General features: G+C 41.6%; 1 protein-coding gene across 2 annotated transcripts in view; it reads right to left on the bottom strand.

Annotated features, from left to right (window-relative positions):
• Nucleotides 1-19,402, bottom strand: part of RAPGEF5 (Rap guanine nucleotide exchange factor 5) — a 244,339-nt gene that overhangs the window by 104,500 nt on the left and 120,437 nt on the right. For both annotated transcript variants that reach the window (XM_055420567.2, XM_055420566.2), the window contains exon 8: nucleotides 8,876-8,949. In XM_055420567.2, the coding sequence (XP_055276542.1) occupies nucleotides 8,876-8,949 (74 nt within the window). The remainder of the gene's footprint in view (nucleotides 1-8,875; nucleotides 8,950-19,402) is intronic.

Raw genomic sequence — 19,402 nt, forward strand, 5'->3', positions numbered from 1 at the left:
GGACTCTCAAGAGTCTTCTCCAACACCACAGTTCAAAAGCATCAATTCTTCGGCGATCAGCTTTCTTCACAGTCCAACTCTCACATCCATACATGACCACGGGAAAAACCATAGCCTTGACTAGATGGACCTTGGTTGGCAAAGTAATGTCTCTGCTTTTTAATATGCTATCTAGGTTGGTCATAACTTTCCTTCCAAGGAGTAAGTGTCTTTTTATTTCATGGCTGCAATCACCATCTGCAGTGATTTTGGAGCCCAAAAAAATAAAGTCTGACACTGTTTCCACTGTTTCCCCATCTATTTCTCATGAAGTGATAGGACTAGATGCCCTGATCTTTGTTTTCTGAATGTTGAGCTTCAAGCCAACCTTTTCACTCTCCTCTTTCACTTTCCTCAAGAGGCTTTTGAGTTCCTCTTCACTTTCTGCCATAAGGGTGGTGTCATCTGCATATCTGAGGTTATTGATATTTCTCCCGGCAATCTTGATTCCAGCTTGTACTTCTTCCAGCCCAGCGTTCCTCATGATATACTCTACATAGAAGTTAAATAAGCAGGGTGACAATATACAACCTTGCCGTACTCCTTTTCCTATTTGGAACCAGTCTGTTGTTCCATGTCCACTTCTAACCGTTGCTTCCTGACCTGCATACAGGTTTTTCAAGAGGCAGGTCAGGTGGTCTGGTATTTCCATCTCTCTCAGAATGTTCCACAGTTTACTGTGATCCACACAGTCAAAGGCTTTGGCATAGTCAATGAAGCAGAAATAGATGTTTTTCTGGAACTCTCTTGCTTTCTCCATGATCCAGCGGATGTTGGCAATTTGATCTCTGGTGCCTCTGCCTTTTCTAAAACCTGCTTGAACATCTGGAAGTTCACGATTCACATATTGCTAAAGCCTAGCTTGGATAATTTTGAACATGACTTTACTAGCGTGTGAGATGAGTGCAATTGTGCGGCAGTTTGAGCATTCTTTGACATTGCCTTTCTTTGGGATTGGAATGAAGACTGACCCTTTCCAGTCCTGTGGCCACTGCTGAGTTTTCCAAATTTGCTGGCATATTGACTGTAGCACTTTCACAGCATCATCTTTCAGGATTTGAAATAGCTCAACTGGAATTCCATCACCTCCACTAGTTTCATTCGTAGTGATTGATGCTCTCTAAGGCCCATTTGACTTCACATTCCAAGATGTCTGGCTCCAGGTGAGTGATCACACCATCGTGATTATCTTCGTCATGAAGATCTTTTTTGTACAGTTCTTCTGTGTATTCTTGCCACCTCTTCTTAATATCTTCTGCTTCTGTTAGGTCCGTACCATTTCTGTCCTTTATCGAGCCCATTTTTGCATGAAAAGTTCCCTTGAAATCTCTAATTTTCTTGAAGAGATCTCTTGTTTTTCCTATTCTGTTGTTTTCCTCTATTTCTTTGCATTGATCACTGAGGAAGGCTTTCTTATCTCTCCTTGCTATTCTTTGGAACTCTGCATTCAGATGCTTATATCTTTCCTTTTCTCCTTTGCTTTTCACTTCTCTTCTTTTCACAGCTATTTGTAAGGCCTCCTCAGACAGCCATTTTGCTTTTTTGCATTTCTTTTCCATGGGGATGGTCTTGGTCCCTGTCTCCTGTACAATGTGACGAACCTCCGTCCAGAGTTCATCAGGCACTCTGTCTATCAGATCTAGCCCCTTAAATCTGTTTCTCACTTCAACTGTATAATCATAAGGGATTTGATTTAGGTCATATCTGAATGGTCTAGTGGTTTTAATGCTAAACAAATGGGCCAATCTTGAACATGCTCTTTTAATCACTGCCAGGGAGTAAAAAGAGAACCAGTAGAATTAAGGATCTTCCTTTAAAACTAAGAAGACAAGGAAATTATTCTGGGAAATTTCTAGACAAAAATGATCAACATTCTTTAAATGTTTTGATACTTAAAGAACTGTATCTCTGTTATCCAGAAAATCCATTTATGCTGACCCTCTAGGATTTCTTCTCTCTCCATCCGTGTCATTCTCCCAGTGTGTAATGCACTGTCTTGCTAGAGGAGAGAGGGTGTTAATGACCCTGGAAGCTCTGGCCTGCTGCGTGGCTGCTTACTCAGCAGTGTGACGGATTGATCCCCATCTCTGCCTGCTCCCTGGGGTGGCAGCCTTGGGTAACAGAGGGCATGACTGGGATTGGCCAGGCTGGGATCGTACACAGGAGGAGAGCACCTCAAGCTAACTGACCTGGCAAGTGAGAATGAGCCTGCTACCTCTTCTCACCAGCACCGGCTCCAAAGCACCTGGGCCAAGCTTCCATAGATGCCAGTTTGGACAGAGAGTCTTTTAATTCTGTCTATGGATTCCACACGTATCCTTGGAATATAACTGATGATATACCATCAGCAACAAAACGATAGGACTGAGGAGAGGAAGTTTCAGAGACCTTGACAATTTCTTTGGCTTCTGTGTGAACATGAGCTTCTTGCTTAAGATCCTAAATAGAGACTTTTCTTTCTTGAGGGAATACATTTTTATCAGTACCAGATACTTGGGTTTACAAATTATGTATTTTAAACACAAAATGCTATTACTTTAAAAAATGGGTTTTCAGATGGGCTTAATTTTTTCATGTTTATAATTAAATCATCTTATAATTTTAAAAGGAATGTTGTGATCTAGATTTTCTGGTCTCTTGAATAATTTCTAGATGCATTTCACATGATAATCAATTTGATAGCACTCATATATAACTCTCAAAAAAGGCTTTCAAGGAGGGTTATGAAAGCTTCTTCACTCCCTAGAGAACTTTAAGCCTGGAGAGATGCCTGTATATCCTAGATAGTTTTATAAGACAGTCCTCTTTGGAAATACCATGCTCAACCAGATGTTCTCCAGGGGGTTCCTTTCACAGTTCTGTAATTTAGTGATTTAATTCAAAAAAGCCATGAATTTATTAATATATTTTGAGAGCTCTGTTATGGCAAGAGAGGCAAGATAACTAACAGCCCTTGATCTAGACTTTCACATGCCAGGACTACTTAATTTATCTATGTGAAATTAATTATAAACTGTTTACCTAACACTCTAGACCAGAAAAAAATAAAAGATTAGTGTGTAACAGAAGAGTTATTTGAGAGCCTTATTTCAAGGTCTGCTCTGGAGAAAAAAAAACTCTGTAATGCATAATTAACGCTATTCATATGATTTTCAGTATTTGAGAAGAGAAATGTTATGAATGTAAATGAAAAGTCTGTTTCCTTTATAAATGGAGTCATAAAAATGTTTGGTCCATTCTTTCAGGGATAAAATGAAACTTGGACAGAATTCCCTTAGGAAAAGCTAGAAGGATGATAAATGAACAACCTTTATGACATAAGGTGAAAGAGCACAGTTCTATATATGGAAGCATTTTCTGCATTATCATAACCTTAAAAATCAGCTTTTCTATAACACCTAGAAAAAGCATCATGCCAAAATTGCTATTCAAGGGGAAGGAAAACCAGGATGCAAAAGTCTATCTTTCATGAAAGCACTTTTGTAATAACAATGCTTTTCAACATAAATTCAGGGTATGTGGGTAAATTAGAATTGATTGCTATATAATAGACTCATTTCTTCAAAAATTAAATCTTGACTAGAAATTCATAAAAAAAAATTATTTTTGCTACTTTAAACAGAAAGCCCAAAACAGAATAAAACACTGATCTCCTGGGATGCTATATTACATTACTAAATGGCACGTACCTATTTTCAATAGAGAAAACAGTAAGAATTCTTTTCAGGAAAATTCAAAAGTTAATTCATAATAAATTAAAAATATTAATAAATAATTTCATTTTTATTACTCATTTTCTCAAATTTCTTCAGAGAAAGAAAATGATGACAAATATTTTACTAGATGGACTAGAAAAATGCACCCTTTGAAAACTGGGGAAAGAATCAAGAAGCAGTCACAGTGAAAAGTGAATGTGATAGAAAGCACGATGGGAAAGGCAGGTTTACTAATGCCCAGGGCACCACAAGGACAGGCCTCAATACCATGCCAGGGCATCACAGCGCCTGGGAAAGCAGTCAGTGACTTTCGGTCCCTCACAGCGCAAGTTCAGGGAGATTCGTTCCTCCGGTCCTCCTCCCTTGTGGAATCACCTGTGTTACTATACCACACTGGCTAGTCAGACCCATCCTCTACCAACAATGTGTGATACTGCGTCGTGCCAAATTGTGTCCAGAACACAGAAGGGGGCAGAAACCAGAGCTACATGGAATTTATGACTGTGACTTCCCTCAAACACTTTCTTTCCTCTATTATATTACATAACTATCTCTTCTGATGAAGCTACATACATCACAGATTTAGTGTAACTGATGAAGTAAGGGGTTCATTCATTATATATATTTAATTCTTTGAACTTTCAGACTAGAATAGAGAAGTCACCATATTTTACCTTGCTTTGACCTGGGAGAAATTACAGCTCAGATCTTATACATTATTGACCATTCTGCAAAGGAGAGCACCAAAGCTGGGCAAATAATAAAGTGGTTAAAAGAAAAAAAGGGAAAGAGAATAGTAAATTTAATATATTCTAACACAAAAGTTTTAAAAGCATCATCTGTTTTCTATGATAGCTTTCACAACCTTAAATAAGAGCTTTCTTCAGTCTATTTTGGAAAAAAATACTTTCGCCACTGATAAAACAATCATAAACTATTTGGTAATCAATTTGCATAATTAACAGCTATCATCACTTAATAATAAAATGACTGAGTCCAATGGGGGAATAGGAAACAAAATAATTACTGAATCCAGTGGCCACCTGCATAAACAGGGAGAATTTCTAAAGTTCAAAATGTTATAAATTACTCATTCAATATCTCATTACAACCCTTAAACTAGAACCTGAAAAAATTCTATACATTTTGATAAAGATGATTTAACCCTTTAGTCCTATATAAATGGCTATAATGAGTGAAGGTCTAGAATGCTTTCTGATATGCAGACACCACAATGGTAGACAGAGTAACACTGCAGCCCAGCCCTGACAGATACCATAGGTTCTCAAACCAAAATATAATGCAACAGACGATCATGAGAACACCAGGAGGCTAACTTTTGCTGAGAACTTACTGGATACCAGACACTGTTCTAGCTGCTTCACATATACTCATTTAATCTTCAGAACAATTATCTCCATTTCAGAGATGTTAGGAAGGCAGTTTAGCACAGTGCTTACAAGCAAGAATATTGGAACCAGACTACCTTGCTTGGATTCCCATCCCCACCACTTAGCAGTGAATCCTAGCAGGGTCCTCTGGGGCTCCCCAGGCAAGGGGGACAGGCCTTTTTGTCCCCTGTTGCTTGGGGGCAAGATTCCAGCCTCCAGGAGTTTCCCTGAGTTCCAAAGGGCAGATTCAGTTGCTAATCAAGGGAGGGAGAACCAAGAAACCACCAGAGGCAAGAGCCAGAGCCAGAGCAGCTCATCAAGATTAGGAGACCCTAGCACACCCTTCCTGATGGCTCAGCTGGTAAAGAATCCACCTGCAATGCAGGAGACTGGTGCAATTCCTGGGACAGGAAGTTCCCCTGGATAAGAGATAGGCTATCCACTCCAACATTCTTGGGCTTCCTTGGTGGCTCAGATGCTAAAGAATCCACCTGCAATGTGGGAGACCTGAGTTTGATCCCTGAGTTGGGAAGATCTCCCGGAGGAGAGCATGGCAACTCACTCCAGCATTCTTGCCTGGAGAATCCCCATGGACAGAATAGCCTGGCAGGCCACAGTCCATGCGGTCACAAAGTCAGACATGACTGAGTGACTAAGCACAGCACACACCCCCTAATCTTGTCAGCAAACTCACCCTTGGGAAGTATTGTTATAAAACTCTTCATCAAAGCCTTCTGGAGGAGGGGTGAGGGTACACACACAGTTTTTCAAGGCAGTAGCCTACTGTGTCCCCCTTTGTCTGGCAAAGTAAAAAGGTTATCCTTTTCTACTTCATCCAAAATTCAGTCTCTGAGATGAGATTCAGCTGTACACCAGTTTACAGAGAAGCTTGAGCTTTTGGCATCAGCAGTTCATCTGTAAAGTGGTGGTAATTATATTATCAGCCTCATAGGGTTTGTTGTGAGGTTTTAAAATAGGTTAATAAAAACAAAGAGCTTAGGAGAGTGCATTTGAAGTGTTATCTAAGTGTTAACTCCGGATACTCTAAAGAAAAGCATCATGGAACACCAGAGAGCACAGTAACTTGCCCAAGGTGCTGGAACAGGGCCCAGCCCAGAGCCCTGGCAGTCCAGCCCAGGAGGCAGCGCTCTTAACCTCATGGGTGTGGCCTGACACTCACGGGGCAATTCTTTTATGTGCCAGAATGGCAGGCATTTGTTATGCTGCTTCATTTCAGCTTCATAACATCTCCACTTTACAAAGATGAAAACCAAGCATGCTAGTCACTGCCCAGCATAGTGGGGATACTTTAGACACTTTGGTGACAAAGGATGCCACCCTAAAGGGACACACAAGTGTAGAGACACTACAGAACCTGCCTACAGGCACCAGCTATGAGGAAGAAGGGCTGGGATATAAACCAGGCTACATACTCCCTTCACTGTGCAGACACATCACTGCATGGAAACAGGAAGTTTCTCAAGGCAGAAAACCAGCATGAGGAGAGAACTAGTTTTCTGAGAAAGGTTTCTGAGAAAGCTTTGTACAACAAGGGCCAGTCTCTCCAGAGTTAGTAACGGGCTTAACCCTTTGTACACCTAAAGTTTTCAACAGCCACAGGAAGTTTTTCCTGTAGTGATATATTTCATCACATACAGGCAAGGAATGAGAAACCAGTTTGCATTTAACTTGTTTAAAACATGCTCCGGAGTGAGGACTGCAATAATGTGAAATATGATAAAAGCCTGGCAAATAGGTGCTTGATTAATTTTTACACACATACACACACACACATACAACAAATATCAAATGAATAAATTTTTGTGGAAAGTGCACACATTTATACCCATGAGCACACACATACATCTATTTCTAAATCTGTCTAGATGTGTGATGGAGAAATTCTGGATATTTTCTTTAAGCTCGCCTTACACAAACTGAACCCCCGGTGAGTCCACTCAGCGCATCTGAATAGACGGACCTGCAGGATTAAGCCATTAAAAGCGGCCCCTCTCATTGTGGGAGCGGATCAGACCTCCTCAGTCATGTCAGTGGAGGTGACAGCTGTCCAGGCCTCTAACAATCACAGTCAGGCACCCCACTGAATTAACTCATGACTCCCCAACTTAAAAAGGATCTGTTCCTGATCTGATTATGGATTTGCTGGTTTCAGGCCATCATTCCTCTGTACATTCTACAGATGCTCAGAGATGTCACCATTGCTGAAGAAAAATCACAAAATCTTGTAGAGAAAGCTCTGCACATGCACTAAGGAATAGAACTGCATTAACGCAGACTTTTGCCCACAGAATAAGTCCAAAATAAATTAAAACTAGAAGTTTAAATTGAGAAACTATAATAAATAAAATGTCCCATTAATAACTTAATGCTTTAAGAAACCATTGAGAAAGCAATCCCTGCCCAGGTTTACTTGGAAGCCTGAAATGTAATTGCAGTATAAGCCTGTGGATTGCAGCATTCTGAATATGACCATAGCAAAACAATTCCAAACAAATCTTTATATGAACTTATTAGGCCATGAAAGCCTATGCAATTCTGCCTAACAAAGTTAATGTGATTATTCTGACTGGAATCCACAGATTCACAACTTTAAAGGTAGAGTGCGAGGCATCAACCAAACTAAGCATCTTTCCTTCACCAGGCCTTTTGAGGTATACTTGATATACAACAAGTTGCATAGATTTAACGTACCCATTTTGATGAGTCTGGACCTACTTGATACCAGGATACCATCATCACAATCCTGAGAGGGCATCTCCTCTGCAGGTCTAGCAAGGAGAACCCAGCAACACCCTCCACTTAGTAAGGGCTCAAATGGGCTCCTCTGTTTCGTTTTTCTCCTCCTTTCACCCTGAGTGTAGAGTCTGTCCGACTCTTCTCCCTGGGCAGATCAGTCAACCCCACCGCTCTGTACACAGACTTTCAAGTAGTGGACTCCCTTGAACCCACTCTTTTCTCTTTCTTGTGTATAATAAAATCCCATGGCTTTCTTATTCAACACACTTCTCTTTTTAATCCTCACAATGTCCCTATCAGGTAGGTTTAGAGACAAGTCATCTAACCCTCAAAAGGGTTAAGAAACTGATTTAATGAAGCTAGGTGTTTAGCCACATCACATAACACTATGGCTGGGAGTTAAGGCAGGGGAATTCTGAGGAGTGGAGCTGAACTGCTGGGGACTTTGCAAAATAAAGTCCTTACGCCTGCTGTCCCCACTTCCAATGCTCTGCATTCACATAAAGTTTACAGCAGTAGGGTGTCCAAAGTTTTTATGCTGCCATACTATTTGGAGGTCAGCTGCTACTAAAAGTATGTTTGTGCCACGAGGTAAATGTTGGGGGTGGGTACAGAAAGTCTGCCAGGGGAGGCACCGCACTGATCTGTTGGGCTCTGTCCCAGCTGACTCTCCTCCGCCATCTCCAGGGGGCGGATGGCCCCAGGGTGGTCTCCCCTGGTTCTTCACTTACTTGGGTTGCTTCCTCTGGGAAGTGGGGGCTGTCTCCATGCCTGTCCTTCTCTCCTGAATCAAATTATAAACATAATGAGCAATTTTGGGCCTTTCTTATAGAATATCTCCTAATCAAAAATAAGTGCTGCAATCCCATAATTTTACAGAACACAGAAGGTGAGACCTGGCTCCCCTGCCTACACCTGAGCTCTCACCACAGAAGAAGGGTGCAGGGAGGGACCTCACAGAGCTTGTCACACCTGAGGATCCGCGGCACCTTCAGCCTCTGTCACAGTCACGTGTTTGTCGCTGTTCTCTTCGTCTTGTGCAAGTGCTTAAGTAAAAAAAAAAAGAAAGAAAAAGAACAACATTAAGCAAATGTAGCATCATAAGAAAATTGTTTCAGGTCATTTTCTTTTCAGATGACAATTTGGCAGGAAAAAAGAATGTTAGGTAGAGACCCAAAATGTAAGTAACAGTATTATTTTTTTATAATAAACTATTTGGATGAATAGTTTCACTAACAGCCCTGAGCATTTTTCACATCCATTATCTCATTTATTAAATCAATAGCATTGGAGCTATCTGATCTCAATTTTCCTTGTCACCTCAACCCATCCAGACATCATCATGCCAGTTCTGTGCTTGACCAAAGGGAAGCTGGGGTAGAGGTAAAGACTTCTACCCAATTCATGTGAGAATATCATATTTTTTATGTGATTTTTTAGGCTAATAGTATAGTGTTATCCGAGATGGCTCAGACGGTAAAGAATCTGCCTCCAACGCCAGAGACCTGGGTTTGATCCCTGAGTCGGGAAGATCCCCTGGAGAACAGAATGGCAACCCGCTCCAGTATTCTTGCCTGGGAAATCCATGGGCAGAGGAGCCTGGAGGGCTATAGTCCATGGGGTCACAAAAGAGTCAGACATGACTGAGCAACTAACACATATTATGAAGGAAGCATGATTTTCTTAAAATTAGAGTATAATTGTTGTGCTCCGGCACAACCAACCACACACAGAAGCTACCCCACGTCCAATAGGCAGTGGCTGTGCGGGCTCAGGAGGGCCGAGAGGAGCTACTCCATGTTCAAGGTTGGGAGGGGCGGCCCTGAGGAGACACCCCTCGTCCAAGGTAAGGTGCAGCGGCTGCGCTTTGTTGGAGCAGCTGTGAAGAGATATCCCACGACCAAGGTAAGAGAAACCCAAATAAGATGGTAGGTATTGCGAGGGGGCATCAGAGGGCAGACACACTGAAATCTAATCACAGGAAACTAGTCGATCAGATCACATGGACCACAGCTGAATGTGGTCCACTGGAGAAGGGAATGGCAAACCAGTATACTTGCCTTGAGAACCCCATGAACAGTATCAAAAGGCAAAATAATAGGATACTGAATGAGGATTTCCCCAGGTCGGTAGGTGCCCAGTATGCTACTGGTGATCAGTGGAGAAATAACTCCAGAAGGAATAAAGGGATGGAGCCAAAGCAAAACCAATGCCCAGTTGTGGATGGGACTGGTGATAGAAGCAAGATCCGATGCTGTAAAGAGCAATATTGCATAGGAACCTGGAATGTTAGATCCATGAATCAAGGCAAATTGGAAGTGGTCAAACAGGAGATGGTAAGAGAGAACGTAGACATTCTAGGAATCAGGGAACTAAAATGGACTGGAATGGGTGAATTTAACTCAGATGACCATTGTATCTACTACTGTGGGCAGGAATCCCTTAGAAGAAATGGAGTAGCCATTATGGTCAACAAAAGAGTCCGAAATGCAGTACTTGGATGCAATCTCAAAAACAAGAGAATGATTTCTGTTCGTTTCCAAGGCAAACCATTCAATATCACTGTAATCCAAGCCTATGCCCCAACCAGTAAAGCTGAAGAAGCCGAAGTTGAACAGTTCTATGAAGACCTACAAGACCTTTTAGAACTAACACCCAAAAAAGATGTCCTTTTCATTATAGGGGACTAGAATGCAAAAGTAGGAAGTCAAGAAACAACTGGAGGAACAGGCAAATTTGGCCTTGGAGCACGAAATGAAGCAGGGCAAAGGCTAATAGAGTTTTGTCAAGAGAACACACTGGTCATAGCAAACACCCTCTTCCAACAACACAAGAGAAGACTCTACACATGCACATCACCAGATGGTCAACACCGAAATCAGATTGATTCTATTCTTTGCAGCCAAAGATGGAGAAGCTCTATACAGTTAGCAAAAACAAGACCAGGAGCTGACTGTGGCTCAGATCATGAACTCCTTATTGCCAAATTCAGACTGAAATTGAAGAAAGTAGGGAAAACCACTAGACCATTCAGATATGACCTCAATCAAATCCTTTATGATTATACAGTGGAAATGAGAAATAGATTTAAGGGACTAGATCTGATAGATAGAGTGCCTGATGAACTCTGGACGGAGGTTTGTGACATTGTACAGGAGACAGGGACCAAGACCATCCCCATGGAAAAGAAATGCAAAAAAGCAAAATGGCTGTCTAAGGAGGCCTTACAAATAGCTGTGAAAAGAAGAGAAGCGAAAAGCAAAGGAGAAAAGGAAAGATACAAGCATCTGAATGCAGAGTTCCAAAGAATAGCAAGGAGAGATAAGAAAGCCTTCCTCAGCGATCAATGCAAAGAAATAGAGGAAAACAACAGAATAGGAAAAACAAGAGATCTCTTCAAGAAAATTAGAGATTCCAAGGGAACATTTCATGCAAAGATGGGCTCGATAAAGGATAGAAATGGTATGGATCTAACAGAAGCAGAAGATATTAAGAAGAGGTGACAGGAATACACAGAAGAACTGTACAAAAAAGATCTTCACGACCAAGATAATCACGATAATGTGATCACTGACCTAGAGCTAGACATCTTGGAATGTGAAGTCAAGTGGGCCTTAGAGAGCATCACTACGAACAAAGCTAGTGGAGGTGATGGAATTCCAGTTGAGCTATTTCAAATCTTGAAAGATGATGCTGTGAAAAGTGCTGCACCCAATATGCCAGCAAATTTGGAAAACTCAGCAGTGGCCACAGGATTGGAAAAGGTCAGTCTTCATTTCAATCCCAAAGAAAGACAAAGTCAAAGAATGCTCAAACTACCGCACAATTGTACTCATCTCACACGCTAGTAAAGTCATGTTCAAAATTCTTCAAGCCAGGCTTCAGCAATATGTGAACCGTGAACTCCCAGATGTTCAAGCAGGTTTTAGAAAAGGCAGAGGCACCAGAGATCAAATTGCCAACATCCGCTGGATCATGGAGAAAGCAAGAGAGTTCCAGAAAAACATCTATTTCTGCTTCATTGACTATGCCAAAGCCTTTGACTGGGTGGATCACAATAAACTGTGGAACATTCTGAAAGAGATGGGAATCCCAGACCACCTGGCCTGCCTCTTGAGAAATCTGTATGCAGGTCAGGAAGCAACAGTTAGAACTGGACATGGAACAACAGACTGGTTCCAAATAGGAAAAGGAGTACGTCAAGGTTGTATCTTGTCACCCTGCTTATTTAACTTCTATGCAGAGTACATCATGAGGAACGCTGGTCTGGAAGAAGCACAAGCTGGAATCAAGATTGCCGGGAGAAATATCAATAACCTCAGATATGCAGATGACACCACCCTTATGGCAGAAAGTGAAGAGGAACTCAAAAGCCTCTTGATGAAAGTGAAAGAGGAGAGTGAAAAGGTTGGCTTGAAGCTCAACATTCAGAAAACAAAGATCATGGTATCTGGTCCTATCACTTCATGGGAAATAGATGGGGAAAACAGTGGAAACAGTGTCAGACTTTATTCTTTTGGGCTCCAAAATCACTGCGGATGCTGATTGCAGCCATGAAATTAAAAGATGCTTACTCCTTGGAAGGAAAGTTATGACCAACCTAGATAGCATATTAAAAAGCAGAGACATTACTTTGCCAACAAAGGTCCGTCTAGTCAAGGCTATGGTTTTTCCCGTGGTCATGTATGGACGTGAGAGTTGGACTGTAAAGAAAGCTGATCGCCGAAGAATTGATGCTTTTGAACTGTGGTGCTGGAGAAGACTCTTGAGCGTCCCTTGGACTGAAAGGAGATCCAACCAGTCCATTCTAAAGGAGATCGATCCTGGCTGTTCATTGGAAGGACTAATGCTAAAGTTGAAACTCCAATACTTTGGCCACCTCATGCAATGAGTTGACTCACTGGAAAAGACTCTGATGCTGGGAAGTATTGGGGGCAGGAGGAGAAGGGGACAACAGAGAATGAGATGGCTGGATGGCATCACCGACTTGATGGACATGAGTTTGAGTGAACTCCAGGAGTTGGTGATGGACAGGGAGGCCTGGCATGCTGTGATTCATGGGGTCACGGAGAGTCGGACACGACTGAGCGACTAAACTGAACTGAACTGAGAGTATAATTTACAATGTTGTCTTAGTTTCAAGTATTTAGTAAAGTGATTCAGCTATACATATGTAAATTCTTTTTTAGATTCTTTTCCATTATAGTTTATTACAAGATATTGAATATAGCTGCCTGTACTATACGATAGGACCTTGTTATTTATCTGTTTTACATATAGTACCATTCATGTGCTAATCCCAAACTTGTAATTTGTCCATGCACCAACTTCCCCTTTGGTAACAGTACATTTGTTTTCCAAGTCTATGAATCTGTTTCTGTTTTATAGATAAGTTCATCTGTATCATCTTCTGAGGTTCCACATGTAAGTGATATTATATGGTATTTCTCTTTCTCTTTCTGCCTTCCTTCAATCAGTATGACAACCTCCAGGTCCATCCATGTTGCTGCAAGTGCCATTATTTCATTCTTTTTAATGACTGAGTAAACTTTCACTGTATATCTGTACCGCATCTTCTTTATCCATTCCTCTGTCAATGTCCATTTAGGTGCTTCCATGTCCTGGCTTTTGTAAATAGCGCTGCAGTGAGCATTGGGGTACATGGATCTTTTTGAATTAAGAGTTTTCTCTGGATATAGGCCCAGGAGTGGGAACGCTGGAAGAAGCATGATTATTTTATATTTGGACTGCATGGAGCATTGTAACCACAAAATTCTAAACTATGGAGTCTTGAATCGACCTCTTCCCCCATATTTCCCCAGCATCTCCCTATCAAAGTCCTTGTCACCCTTTCTGCACTGGTGCAATAACCTCCTACCACAAAGCCCCTGATTCCAGCCTCTCCTTACTGAAATCTAGCTTGAGCAGAACTGTTAGTAATTAGTCTCAGAAAATCTAACAATAAGTACACTGCTCTGGCCTCTGTATTGCTTATCTCATTAACTCTGAACACCGTTCATCACGGAAGGTCTTCCTTGAACTCTCTTGGCTTCCTCATCTCTGACTCCACACTGACACTCAATGTCAGAATGTAGTGTACCCAACTCTGATCCAAACTCCGTGATTTCACCATTTTTCTCCTTATACAGCTTGCTCTGCCATTTTAACAAATATGTACTTAGCACCTGCTGGGTGCCTGGCATTGGGATTACTCCTGTGAACAAGACAGGTAAGCCTCTGACCTCGTGAAGCACACACACCACGTGGGGGATAGCTAACAGCTACTGCTGCAACTAGTAACAATCACAATTATTAGAACAATAATCTTTAAAAATGAGATAGGAGTAAAGATCATAATAAATAGGGAAATGACAGAAAACCAACTGAGGGAGGTCACTGTGGAAAGCAGGCCAAGCGTGCTGCTTCTTTGAAGAAGTGATACTTGTGCTGAGACCAGGGGATGAGACACACGGCGGGTGACAGTGATGCAAGATAGGCCTGGAGAGAGCATGGAACGCAATGTGGATGTTAGTCTGAGAACACAGGATTGGGGGCAGGGGGGCACTCAGTTCAGTTCAGTTGCTCAGTCGCATCTGACTCTTTGTGACCCCGTGAACCGCAGCACGCCAGGCCTCCCTGTCCGTCACCAACTCCCAGAGTCCACCCAAATGCATGTCCATTGTGTTGGTGATGTCATCCAGCCATATCATCCTCTGTCATCCCCTTCTCCTCCTGCCCTCAATCTTTCCCAGCATCAGGGTCTTTTCCAATGAGTTAGCTCTTCACATCAGGTGGCCAAAGGATTCAGCTTCAACATAAGTCCTTCCAATGAACACCCAGGACTGATCTCCTTTAGGATAGACTGGTGGGATCTCCTTGCAGTTCAAGGGACTCTCAAGAGTCTTCCCCAACACCACAGTTCAAAGGCATCAATTCTTTGGCACTCAGCTTTCTTTATAGTCCAACTCATATCCATACATGACTCCTAGAAAAAACACAGCCTTGACTAGATGGACCTTTGTTGGCAAAGTAATGTCTCTGCTTTTTAATATGCTGTCTAGGTTGGTCATAACTTTCCTTCCAAGGAGCAAGCGCTTTTTAATTTCATGACTGCAATCATTATCTGCAGTGGTTTTGGAGCCCAGAAAAATAAAGTCAGCCACTGTTTCCCCATCTATTTGCCATGAAGTGATGGGACCAGATGCCATGATCTTAGTTTTCTGAATGTTGAGCTTTAAGCCAATTTTTTCACCCTCTTCTTTTACTTTTATCAAGAGGCTCTTTAGTTCTTCTTCACTTTCTGCCATAAGGGTGATGTCATCTGCATATCTGAGATTATTGATATTTCTCCCAGCAATATTGATTCCAAGCTTGTGCTTCATCCAGCCCAGTGTTTCTCATGATGTACTCTGCATATAAGTTAAATAAGCAGGGTGACAATATACAGCCTTGACGTACTCCTTTTCCTATTTGGAAGCAGGCTGTTGTTCCACGTCCAGTTCTAACTGTTGCCTCCTGACCTGCATACAGGTTTCTCAAGAGGCAGGTCAGGTGGTCTGGTATTCCCGTCTCTTTCAGAATTTTCCACAGGTTATTGTGATCCACACAGTCAAAGGCTTTGGCATAGTCAATAAAGCAGAAATAGATGTTTTTCTGGAACTCTCTCGCTTTTTCGATGATCCAGTGGATGTTGGCAATTTGATATCTGGTTCCTCTGCCTTTTCTAAAACCTGCTTGAACATCTGGAAGTTCACGGTTCACATACTGCTGAAGCCTGGCTAAGGAATTTTAAATTGGAACTGCATGACGTCATGTCTATTTTCAAAAGTTCTGTTTACCTGCTTTGAGGAGACCAGACATAGGAGAAGCAAGACAGGAAGCAGGGAGCCCAGTTAGGTGACTGTGGCTTACCATCTGGGCTAGAAATGACCATAGCATAGACCGGGGTGGGGGAGGAGGGGAGGATGAACTGAAGCAACAGGGAGAATCTGAGCTGTGTTTCTGAGACATAATTTGCAATGACTGAAAAGGAGAGGCAAGGGATTGCACGGAAGTGGGGGTGGGGTGCAGGTGGCAGGGAGATTAGTGAGGAAAGGTAATCCAGAATGAATTAAGTAGAATAAGTCATTGCTTGTGCCCACTGTACCACTTATTCTTTTTGCCTTCTCCACCAACAGCAGGCCCCAAACACAGCAACCTACCGACAGTGAGGTCGCCCACTGCACTTTTGGATTCAGCTGGCATTGTTTTGTGTACTTTTAAGTACTATGCTCTCTACTCTGTATTCTTTCAAATATTATTTCATGTACCTCTTGCTTTTATGTGTCTCTTATGCCCACTGTGTGGCACTCACCATGGCGCGCACCTAAATTGCTGCACACACGGTCTGAGTGCTGTAAAAGCTAACTGAGATGAACAATTTCTCCCCAAGTGACCAAAAAGGCACAAATTGACTACACCTACATACATAAGCTATGTCTTTCACAGCCATTTATGAAAAAAGAAGGGAGGGAAAGTCTTCTCTTAAACTCCACGGAAAACCAGGATAACTCCAACCAGCTGAGCATTAAAAAGCAAAGCAGGAACAAGAGAAGTTGACAGAAGCTTTTCTTCTGCTTTCAGCAAAAAGTTCCATTCACGCTTGTTCAAAGGGGGCCCTCTGTTGCTACTGTTGCCCAATTAGGAGGAAATTTGAGAATAAAGAAAAACACTAATATTTTTTCTGAAAAACTAGAGACATAAATGAAAAGGGAAAAATAAAATACAAAATAACATCTACAATTCCACTTAAAAATGCAGTGGGTTGTAGAAATAAGTAAACTACCTGAAATATTGTAAGAAGCCTTTCTTCATCCTGTAATGAGGAACAGAATTCCTGGAGGGCAAGTCAGTAATATGCCAACAGGGAACAACCATGCCTGCATTAAGTACTCACTATACCGTGGCACTTAATTCCTGTTTTATTTCAATTTTTGCTCTTTAAAGTTTTAGTTTTGATGAAAATAAAGCAAATTAAATTTTGGAGTATTTTGGCCCATTACATGCGTGTATCTGTTTTTAAAACAACAATGTTCTGATTTCTGTGCATTTCTTTTCTTCATCTTATTAACTCCATCGTACAACATGCAAGATCAGTCAGTCAGTCCAGTCGCTCAGTCATGTACGACTCTTTGCGACCCCATGTACTGTAACACACCAGGCTTCCCTGTCCATCACCACCTCCTAGAGCTTACTCAAACTCATGTCCATCGCGTAGGTGATGCTATCCAACCATCTCATCCTCTGTCGTTCCCTTTTCCTCTTGCCTTCAATCTTTCCCAGCAACAGGGTCTTTTCCAATGAGTCAGTTCTTTGCATCAGATGGCCAAAGTATTGGAGCTTCAGCATCAGTCCTTCCAATGAATATTCAGGACTAATCTCCTTTAGGATGGACTGGTTGGATCTCCTTGCAGTCCAAGGGACTCTCAAGAGTCTTCTCCAACACCACAGCTCAAAAGAATCAATTCTTCGGCACTTAGCTTTCTTTATAGTCCAACTCTCACATCCATCCATACATGACTATGGGAAAAACCATAGCTTTTACTAGATGGACATTTGCTAACAAAGTAATGTCTCTACTTTTTAATATGCTGTCTAGGCTGGTCATAACTTTTCTTCCAAGGAGCAAGCGTCTTTTAATTTCATGGCTGCAGACCATCTGCAGCGATTTTGGAGCCCCCCAAAATAAAGTCTGTCACTGTTTCCCCATCTATTTGCCATGAATTGATGGGACCAGATGCCATGATCTTAGTTTTCTGAATGTTGAGTTTTAAGCCAACTTTTTCACTCTCCTCTTTCACTTTCTTAAATTGAAGAAAGTAGGGAAAACCACTAGACCATTTAGGTATGACCTAAATCAAATCCCTTAGGATTATACAGTGGAAGTGACAAATAGATTCAAGGAATTAGATCTGATGGACAGAGTACCCAAAGGACTATAGCCAGAGGTTCATGACATTGTACAGGAGGCAGTGATCAGGACTATCCCCAAGAAAATGAAATGCAAAAAGGCAAAATGGTTGTCTAAGGAGGCCTGACAAATAGCTGAGAAAAGAAGAGAAGCTAAAGGCAAAGGAGAAAAGGAAAGATATACCCATTTGAATGCAGAGTTCCAAAGAACAGCAAGGAGAGATAAGAAAGCCTTCCTCAGTGATCAGTGCAAAGAAAGAGGAAAGTAATAGAATGAAAAAGACTAGAGATCTCTTAAAGAAAATTAGAGATACTAAGGGAACATTTCATGCAAAGATGGGCTCAATAAAGGACAGAAATGGTATGGACCTAACAGAAGCAGAATATATTAAGAAGAGGTGGCAAGAACACACAGAAGAACTGTACAAAAAAGATCTTCACGACCCAGATAACCACAATGGTGTGATCACTCACCTAGAGCCAGACATCCTGGAATGTGAAGTCAAGTGGGTCTTAGGAAGCATCACTACGAACAAAGCTAGTGAAGGTGATGGAATTCCATTTGAGCTTTTTCAAACACTAAAAGATGATGCTGTGAAAGTGAGGCACTCAATATGCCAGCAAGTTTGGAAAACTCAGCAGTGGCCACAGGACTGGAAAACGACAGTTTTCATTCCAATCCCAAAGAAAGGTAATGCCAAAGAATGCTCAAACTACCACATAATTGCACTTATCTCACACGCTATTAAGTGATGCTCAAAATTCTCCAAGCCAGTCTTCAATAGTATATGAACCGTGAACTTCCAGATGTTCAAGCTGGATTTAGAAAAAACAGAGGAACCAGAGATCAAATTACCAACATCTGTTGGATCATCGAAAAAGCAACAGAGTTCTAGAAAAACATCTACTTTTGCTTTATTGACTATGCCAAAGCCTTTGACTGTGTGGACCACAACAAACTCTGGAAAATTCTTAAAGAGATGGGAAGTCTGGTAGACCACCTGACCTGCCTCTTGAGAAACCTATATGCAGGTCAGGAAGCAACAGTTAGAACTGGACATGGAACAACAGACTGGTTCCAAACAGGAAAAGGAGTACGTCAAGGCTGTATATTGTCACCCTGTTTATTTAACTTATATGCAGAGTACATCACGAGAAACGTTGGACTGGATGAAGCATAAGCTGGAATCAATATTGCTGGGAGAAATATCAATAACGTCAGATATGCAGATGATACCATCCTTATGGCAGAAAGTGAAGAACTAAAGAGCCTCTTGATGAAAGTGAAAGAGGAGAGTGAAAAAGTTGGCTTAAACCTCAATGTTCAGAAAACATGCAGGATGGTGAATCACAATTTCATGATTGAGAGTTCACACTATTTTTTAAATTTAGACATAATTCTTAGTACATACAACTAGAACCAAACAAAGAGAATATTACCAAAAAACGCACACTTGGGATAAGAATCCAGTCCTGTATTTCTAGCTTTTCCTCAACAACAATGTGACATTTCTTATCACATATTGAAGATCTCAAAATGTGTTGCCCAGG

This window comes from Moschus berezovskii, chromosome 3 (assembly GCF_049115385.1).
Source record: "Moschus berezovskii isolate FMDL1 chromosome 3, NW_MosBer_1.0, whole genome shotgun sequence".
Lineage (NCBI taxonomy): Eukaryota > Metazoa > Chordata > Mammalia > Artiodactyla > Moschidae > Moschus > Moschus berezovskii.